Source organism: Oncorhynchus mykiss, chromosome 17 (genome assembly GCF_013265735.2).
Source record: "Oncorhynchus mykiss isolate Arlee chromosome 17, USDA_OmykA_1.1, whole genome shotgun sequence".
Classification (NCBI taxonomy): Eukaryota; Metazoa; Chordata; class Actinopteri; order Salmoniformes; family Salmonidae; genus Oncorhynchus; species Oncorhynchus mykiss.
The window spans coordinates 79,288,831-79,298,379 of NC_048581.1; the positions used below are offsets into that span (position 1 = coordinate 79,288,831).

Sequence of the window (9,549 nt, forward strand, 5' to 3'; positions counted from 1 at the left end):
TCACAGCCAGTTGTGATACAGCCTGGGTTTAAACAAGGGCTGTGGTGGATGAATCAGAATTAGTTGGGTAACATAGATAATTAAGATCTCTCATCTGCATAATATGCTTTTGTGATATACTTGTTAGTAGAATATATCCCTTTGGACTCTGGTGTTGGCAGTTGCACTTCTTCCCTCAGCTGGGGCTCAGTCACTTGGGGCCCAGAGAGGGGAGAGGTCAGGCTTGTCTTTTACATGTCTCTGGTGCTATGCTGAACATCAGAAAGGGAAGAGGACAGGATGGAACATTGTTTTCATATGTGAATGTGTCTTTACCTATTCTTAAACCATGTGAAGGGATGGCGTGATTAATGGGGAACCAATTAATTGTCTCCACAATGTCCCTCCTTTCCCATTGGGGGGAGGTGTGTATGGCAGTGTCTGGAACCATTGTATGTCCTCTCTGATGTTGCACTTATCCTGGGATAGTGTATTACCTAGAGGCTCACTCCCCTCAGTGAGCTTGTCCAGGAGTGGGGTCAATAAGGGGTTTTACTTGAGAAGGGAGTATCTAGAGTTGAAAATTGAGTTATGCCATTGGATGAGTTGGTGTTTTTGTGCTATGAAGTACCAGGAACAAGATTAGAACCTCATTGTAGGGACCAAACTGAATGATCATTTATAGCGAATGTTATCTGGCTACGGGATACTCCTTTCCATTTATAAAGTCTTCCTTTGTGAACTGTTCCTAATATCTGTGGTCTGTTATGTTGACTGGGGGGGAGAGATATCTTCAATATAAAATATCTCAGTAGCCATTGTGTTGTCACTTTCAATGGTTCATTAGAAATGGTGCATCATTGAAAGTCATTGCTATTGCAAAGCTCTTATTATTAAAGATGTAGTGTAAGTATAACTCTCACTCGTGTGTTAAACTTAACTCTCCTCATTTGGTAATACAGAAATTAACCCCCACAGGTATCTGTAGTGACACCTCTAGTGCTGAAATGCAGTGCCTTAGACTACTGTGCCACACTGGAGCCCAAGGATACTACAAGGCATTTAGTCTTGTCACTCGTGTGTTGTATGTGAAGATGGTTCTTCGTTTTTTTTGTAGATTATTTATCCTTTTGTAGAGGTGGAGATTATTGGTCTGCCTATTGATTGCTGTAAGCAGCAGACAAGGGTGTTGGAGGATAATGATGAGCATTGACCTGACCAACCTTTCAATGCAGAGGGCTAAATCAGGGTCACACGGTGTGTGATAGTCTTAAACAAATTGACATTGAAACAAAAGTATATATCACACACACATGGTTATGGGCTTAAAAAATATAGACACCTCTACCATGTCAGATAAAGAGTTGAAATGTATTCCATTTTAAGTTTGCATCCCAATATTACACTTTATATACAGTACATAACAGAAGACTGAAATACTGTATAACAAAATTGTTTGATAGACACTGGATTTTTGGCATTTAGACAATTTATGTTTATTAATTATGAAATTATAACAAATATTAATAACATTCCACTCATGAGGCAATTAGATAATTTGACTGCAGGAAAGGGATCTATTTCAACAATTTATTTTCTGTTTTTTATTTTAACAAGATGCTCATTCAAGTAAGCATTTTGATGTTCTATTAGATTTCTGTTGAATGAAAAGCACGTAAAATTTTGTGGAAATGCAATTGAAGTTAATCGTCTTGTTCTTTCCCTGTGCCATTGCAGGGTTCTTGATGCCATTGATTGGGTCTCAATGTAGGCAGCAGCCTTTCTGAGTTTGATGGCCTTGAGATAGAAGCTGTTTTTCAGTCTCCCGGTCCCAGCTTTGATGCACCTGTGCTGACATTGCCCTCTGGATAGTAGCAGTGTGAACAGACAGTAGCTCGGGTGGTTCATATCCTTGATGATCTTTTTGGCCGTCTTGTGACATCAGGTGCTGTAGGTGTCATGGAGGGCAGGTAGTTTGCCCCCGGTGATGCGTTGTGCAGACCACACCACCCTCTGGAGAGCCTTGCATTTGAGGGCGGTGCAGTTGCCGTACCAGGCTGTGATACAGCCCGACAGGATGCTCTCAATTGTGCATCTGTAAAAGTTTGTCAGGGTTTTGGGTAACAAGCCAAATTTCTTCAGCCTCCTGAGGTTGAAGAGGCGCTGTTGCTCCTTCACCACACTGTCTGTGTGAGTGGACCAATTCAGTTTGTCTGTGATGGGTACGCCAAGGAACTTAACTTTCCACCTTCTTCACTGCTGTCACTTCAATGTGGATAGGGGGGTGCTCCCTCTGCTGTTTCCTGAAGTCAAGGATCATCTCCTTTGTTTTGTTGACGTTGAGTGAGAGGTTGTTTTCCTGACACCACACTCCGAGGGCCCTCACCTCCTCCCGGTAGGCTGTCTTGTCGTCGTTGGTAATCAAGCTCATTACTGTTGTGTCGTTTGCAAACTTGATGATTGAGTTGGAGGCGTGCATGGCCACGCAGTTATGGGTGAACAGGGAGTACAGGAGGGGGCTGAGCATGCACCCTTGTGGGGCCCCAGTGTTGAGGGTCAGCGAAGTGGAGATGTTGTTTCCTACCTTCACCACCTGGGGGCGGCCTGTCAGAATGTCCAGGACCCAGTTGCACAGGGTGGGGTTGAGACACAGGGCCTCCAGCTTGATGATGAGCTTGGAGTGTACTATGGTGTTGAATTCTGAGTTGAATTCTGAGCTGTAGTCAATGAACAGCACTCTTACATACAGTGGGGCAAAAAAAGTATTTAGTCAGCCACCAATTGTGCAAGTTCTCCCACTTAAAAAGATGAGAGAGGCCTGTAATCTTCATCATAGGTACACTTCAACTACGACAGACAAAATGAGGGAAAAAATCCAGAAAATCACATTGTAGGAGGCTGCTGTGCACTGGCAGCCTCCGAATCCCCCCCCCCCCCCTCCTCCCAGAACCATGGCAGTTATGGCCATCAGGTGAAGCCTGTACCCAATGCCTATGCGGCTGGGTTGGATGCGCGCTGTGTTAAGAAGCAGTACGGCTGGTTGGGTTGTGTATCGGAGGACGCATGACATTCAGCCTTCGTCTCTCCCGAGCCCGTACGGGAGTTGTAGCAATGAGACAAGATAGTAGCTACTACAACAATTGGATACCATGAAATTGGGGAGAAAAATGGGTAAAAAATAAAAAAGATGTATTGTTTTGAATGAGTTGTTTACTAGATGTGTTTACTAGAAACCATATGCTCATTCGACAGTACAAAATCGATGTTGATGACCTGGAATGATAATGTTATTTGATGTGTTTTAGTTACTCCATGTGATAGTAGTGATAGTGATAGTAGTCAGCCATTACAAGAATCACAGCAGTGAGCAGCATTGGATGAAATACACTCTAAACATATAGCATTACCTTGCTTATCTCTAGATTCTAGATGCTTGTACAAAATGTACCACCGTGATCTGTGCTGTCAGGTACACACGCAGGATCATTACAGGAGCCCAAACAAGTTTATTAGTATAATGTAATCACCTACTTTTTGACGTGTGTATTTTGATTTTTGCATCAAGATGCATGTATTGTAAACATAATGTATTACCAAGTGGTAAATAGTTCTGATTGAAACAGAATGGAACATATATTCATTATTAGACTGGTTTTATTGAAAGGTGTGCCGTAACTTTTACATCAACATCATTCTATGACAATGCTTTTTGTTGAGTTCTATAATAACCAAAACATTTAACTAACGGTTTTATAGTTTCAAAAGGAATGCGCATAATGTGTGCTGCCAATTGTACAAAAACAGTTAGGTTTACTTAGTATCTACAATATGTAAATGAATAATCTACTTTGAAACAAATGTATTGCATCATACAATTAATAGCAGTAATCTGTTCTCAGTATTTGTTCCGAACAAAAGTACTGAAATGTAAACTCTTTGAAACTGATCATTTTTCATAATTTACAGATGACTTGACTTGGATCTTCATGTTTAATTTCTATTTTTGCACTCCCCTTAAATATGTATAAATCAGTACACATTACATGTTTTGTAACAGTAAATATACATGTTGATTTTCTCAGTAAAATGCTCTGCTATCATATAATTATTTTTAAACATAGTACTTCAGTAGTATTGTTAATTTACTTCACTGTTTATGTATCACTCTGTTAATAAACATATCATATAACAGTCTGGAAGCCTTTCTGATACACTCTGTCTCACTGTGGTAGGTAGATAGTATTGAAAATAAGTGTACAAGCCATGACTCATGTCAAGACCTGCATGGAGACATTTGCTTTGTCAGGCTGTATATATTATCGTATACTATCGTGTCTCCTCATGCTTTTTCTTTGTCTGTTTCCTCACTTCTCTTCTCATTGGTGGTGGTGCCCCTGAAACGCTGACTCAGTTCTTCAGACAACACTGTGCAACATGATTTCTGTGGGGAGCAAATTGTATGGATGTTTAGAGAGATCTTGACCAGGAAATCTGCTAATCCATTCATATGAAATATTCACACAATGCTCCAGTGTTAAACCAGCAGTGACTAACTCACCCTCTGCTCACCAGCACCGTTCCGGGACTTGGCGGTGAGCTCCAGGACAGCCAGCAGCACCCCCAGTCCCAGGCCAAGGGCCAGCACCAGAAACATGCCCTTCAGGCTGTGGGGCTGCAGGGAGGAGGCCTTGGCTGGGTCTGCCATGCAGCTGCTGGCCCACCACTTACTGCGCAGGTAGGACAACTCCCCTGCCTCACTCAGCTGCAGGATGGCCACGCTCAGGTTCTTCAGCATGGGAGAACCTGAATGACACAAACAGTACCATTTGCATGTCAGCTGGCTTGTTGTCATAAAATCAGCCATAAGCCAATATGTGGATCGCATGAATATCTTGGTGCCTTGCTATTTTGATTTACAGGAACAGTTTTTAAAAGTTTTAGTCAATATGTGTTGCATGAGATCTCACTATCGGCCTAGACTACATGGCTCACCCAGGGTGCCTGCAATGCTGTACCCTCTCATGCCGATGACCTCATGGACACGGATCAGCTCACAGTGACGTGCCACCGCCAAGTCCAGTGACACAGACTCTCCAATGAAGGCAAAGTTGCCCTCCTTTGCCCGGCGAACACCCTCATCCATTGACGACACAAAACTCTTGGTTCTTTCCATGTGCTCATAGATCTTGCGGTAGGTTGGGTTATTAGAGTTCTACACCAAGGAAAAGAAAAACCATGGACAGAGAGGAAGAGAAAGTCAGTATGCTGCTGAGAGAACTGACAGAACTGAGACCCTGACACGTGAGCCTAATCCTTTGATGGGAAAAAGAGGGATATAGGAGGGCCAGGTGTGGCGGGGTACACTGGCCTCACCTTAAAGTAGGCAAGTGTAGAGGAGCCAGACAGGGTCCCATACTCAATCCCTTGCTGGTTGGCCAGGTCCTCAAACCCTTTCACCATCAGTGAATTGGAGTCTGAGCCCTGAGAGGTGCTGAGGTTGGAGAAATAGCAGGCCAAGAGGACCAGACCAAACAACCACCAGGTGCAGCAGATAATGCGTCCTGATAATGCTTTGGGGTGTGGACCGGTACCTGAGAATAAGATAAAGGAATACTAAATCAGAAGACCAAACCACCAAGCTCCTCCTAAGCTCTTATGTTGTACTGCTGTGGGTAAGCTATTGGTTGAAATGCCTGGTTACATCCCTGTTAGTTACCCTGTAAAGTGAGGGCTCCAGCGGTGTACCACAGACTGTGGCTGAGAGTGAAGCTGTTTTTCTCAGTCTGGGGTTGACTCCACTCACATGGGCTGAGTCTGTGTTGAAAGAGTTTTGTGTAACCGTCTTTAAATTCTACTTGTAAAAGGCTCCTGTCAGGCACACGATAAATGTATTTTCTGACGAAAGTTCATCACAATAACCACTCACCTGGCTACTACACAGAAGCAGACAGCAGTCCCCAGGTACGCAGCGAGGATCCCCACCCAGGTATCTACTGAGAAGGGGGTAAGGAAGTCAAAGAAGCCAGCCTCTTCTGAGATGTCTTTCCTCAGGAGAATACTGATGCCTGTCTGCATGAAGGGTTTGGTCATCCCCACAGCCTTCTCCCGGGCAGCAGTAAGGGTAAGAGGAGCAATCGCCAGGTCTGCCTCCTACAGGGACAAGAATATATATTAATATTTTATGGACTAGCACATTATACATTTGTTTTTTATCTGCATTAATAACATCACACATGGTTATAGTCACATCTGTACAGTATCTATCATAAGCAGATGTGTGAGTAAATTGTTTTTGTATTATAATCACCTATGTATGAAAATGCTAGCTTTACTCACCCCTCTCACCACCTCACCGATCATCCCGTTCCAGGCCCCACTCTCATCCTGCCTGCCATAGGACCCATCTTTCACCAGGTGCACGTTGTATTTGAAGCTCAGTTTCTTGGCCAGTTCAGACAGCAGGTCCATGCAGTACCCTTCCAGCTGAGAGCCTTTGGACATGGTGTATGGATCTTGCTGAAAGATGGGACACAAAGGAACCATTCTGATGTAATCATATTTATACAGCAGCAAATGTCTTGAATTTGAAAATAAAATGCTTTCAGGCAATAAAGTATAGTGTCAGAAACACGTATCTTACTACCTTTATTGTAGTGATTGTCAAGTCTGGTCGCACTGATAAGGGAAAAAAGATAGTAAAATATAGAGGTTATCTTGAGTCAGAGCACCCACATCCAAATGAAGTTGTATTTGAACATGTCCAATTACATCCTTAGTTAAATCAATTAGGATTCGCAGCATCTCAAACAGTGGAACATTTTTAGTGCTTTCTAAGAGCATCAATGCATCAATACATAATTTCAATTTAATAAAGGAATATACACATGAGGACAACAATGTACATGCTGACACATTGAAGAGACAGAGGAGAGGGAACCGGCAGCAGGCTTGAGCAGAACTTCTCCATCGGCATTGAGATATTGCCAAAGCGTCTTTCCAGTCCCACTGAGTTTTTCTTTCAGTCTGTGTGCAATGGGAGCACCTTCCAAATTTAGCAGGCAGAATCAAAGAGCTCTTTGTGTTGTGGCCTTCTTTAGGCCTTATACCCTAAGTCAGTGACCCCTTTGCAGATAGTGAGGGTGAATGTGGGGGTGCATTGATGCCTTCTTACTCATCACCACTGGTTTCCGGCATCCCAGAGATCTGGTCAATCTATTTTCCCTCTTGAAAATGTTGAAAACCCCCAAGATCTATTTACAGCCAAAAACCAGTTAGTGAGTTAATTCAAGCCATCACAAAGCCGTGGCACTATGGGGTGGGAGGGCAGTCTAAGAGTATCAAAAGCCTTGATTCAGGCTAAGGCCTCAGGGCTCCATCAATACCATAGGGCGATCCTGACACACACATCAGCTCCTCCTATTCAAAATATGACACACATACAAGCTCTCAATGGCCCTGTCACTATTTGGCTACACTTAAACACAAGGATTTTTGTGATCATGTCAGCTGGCTCTCTTCTTTTTCTATCAGAGTGGGGTATGGTGTGTGTGTGCCAGACAGGATGCGGCCCCTCACTTTGATGCCATGCCCAGCTGACAGTCACCCCATTTATGACTCGTCAAGGCCTGAGAAACTATACCACGTCAAGCAGAGAGGACATGAGGAGTCTGGCACCAAAATGAGCATATCCACTGTCACACTGCCACCAGACAGGGATACAAGTGCAACGACTGGTCCAACGGCTAAAGAAAAACATCTAAAGTACAGATACAGTATGTAATTTTCACATGAATTTAGCCTGAGTCCCAGTTTGTTTGTGTCATCATGCTAACAATAGGTGGACTTAGCTATGTTTCATAGGTTTCAAATTAAATGGACCCCAGCTGCCCAAGGTGCCCACACTGACTGATTTTGGACGATTTTAGTTATATATTTTTCACACAAATGTCAGTGAGCCACTCACTCAACATCTTTATAGGCCCTATACATTTCATTTTTAATTGTGGGATAATAATAATCTAGCAGTACATTTATGGGGGAAATGTCTCCTTTGGGTGTTAGGGGGCCCATCAACAGAATTTTGAAATGGGCCCCCAAATCGCTGTCTGCCCCTGATGCCAACTCCTTGTCACTCATTGTCATACCAAACAAATCTGCAATGTTCTGCTCCAGCTCTTTAGAGGTTATTAACAATAGAATGTTTTTCCTGTAACGCCAGACAATAACAGCATTGGGAAGAGCACAAACACATCTGGGACAAGGCTACGGTGAATCCCATGCATGTCAAGATTCCTGTTTTACACAATTTTGTTTGCTTAAGTGAAAGACAAACAGGCAAACCACTCACTGGGTTTCTAAGCACAGTAGGATGTATGTTAAACGTTGCATTACCTGCAGCACAGCTCCCTAGGGACAGTAGAAGCACCACGGTGCACACTACAACACCCTCCAGCACCCTCATGGTTTCACCTTTGATCCTAATGATGTAAAACAATCAATGTGATTGATATTACAAACTATTAAATTCAGAGAATAAAAAAACTCAGGGAATAAATTAAGGAATACAATTAAACAGCTGACAAAAAACACCCTAGGTATGAAGCATGGCATATTAAATCTATGACAATAAACAAATGAAAAATATCTCCATACCTGACAGGATTGTTAGCTGTAAATTCAGTCTGCTGTGTTGAACCTTCCAACTATAAACTGATCCTGATGAACTAGGGCAAATGATGATCAGAAATATTCATCCCAACACAACATAGTTGCTAAAACAGCCAATGGACTTTTTTTGTGGGTGGAGAATGAGATTTTAAAGGGGGGTGGGGGACAGACAAAGAGTTTGTCCCCTGTGAATGTGTCACTTAATAATATGTTTGGAAGATTCAAACATATCCAAGCCTGTATCACAGGCTGTTATAATTGAGAAAAAATCTTATAATCTGCCAAATTAATTGTGAAGGGTTTGAAGTCAGTCACCTGTCACCTATTTACAGAGCAAGGCTCCTGAACAAATAATAAAGAAAATTAAAAAAAAAAAAAAAACATTGACAAAGAAAGGGGATGGGAATGTGTGTAGTGTAAACAGCAAAGGGAGCTGGTTAGTTTGGTGGGGGGTTTTTTTTACCTTTATTTAACTAGGCAAGCCAGTTACAGTGGGTTAACTGCCTGTTCAGGGGCAGAACGACAGATTTGTACATTGTCAGCTCAGGGGTTTGAACTTGCAACCTTCCAGTTACTAGTCCAACGCTCTAACCACTAGGATACCCTGACGCCCCAGACCCGGCTATTCCTCTTACATGTCTAACTCTTGGCTGCATATATGTGGCCCCTTCATTAATCAAAATCTATTTTTTTTGTATATGCAATAAATTGTGACAAGTTAAGTAACCATGCAGAAAAAGGCTATGCATACAGGCACAGCCTACATTATGCACCTGGTTCACCTATTTTTTTAACCGTAACCAACGTATCAAAAGGAATACAACTTCTAAGCAACACTGTACTGGACGTAACAGGTGTGAAATACTGTTGTGCGTCGATAATGAAGTTAAGGCGCGCAAGAAA

The 9,549-nt window shown here is 42.6% G+C and overlaps 1 protein-coding gene across 1 annotated transcript; it reads right to left on the reverse strand.

Annotated features, from left to right (window-relative positions):
* Positions 1-3,615: 3,615 nt before the first annotated feature.
* Positions 3,616-8,898, reverse strand: LOC110494643 (probable glutamate receptor). The gene is made up of 10 exons (XM_021569887.2): positions 8,632-8,898; positions 8,371-8,456; positions 6,623-6,654; positions 6,316-6,495; positions 5,906-6,129; positions 5,696-5,793; positions 5,353-5,570; positions 4,972-5,191; positions 4,538-4,782; positions 3,616-4,420 (listed from the first exon to the last, which is right to left on the reverse strand). Exons 2-10 carry the CDS (start codon positions 8,438-8,440, stop codon positions 4,319-4,321), a joined length of 1,389 nt encoding a protein of 462 aa, XP_021425562.2. The 5' UTR covers positions 8,441-8,456; positions 8,632-8,898; the 3' UTR covers positions 3,616-4,318.
* Positions 8,899-9,549: the final 651 nt, after the last annotated feature.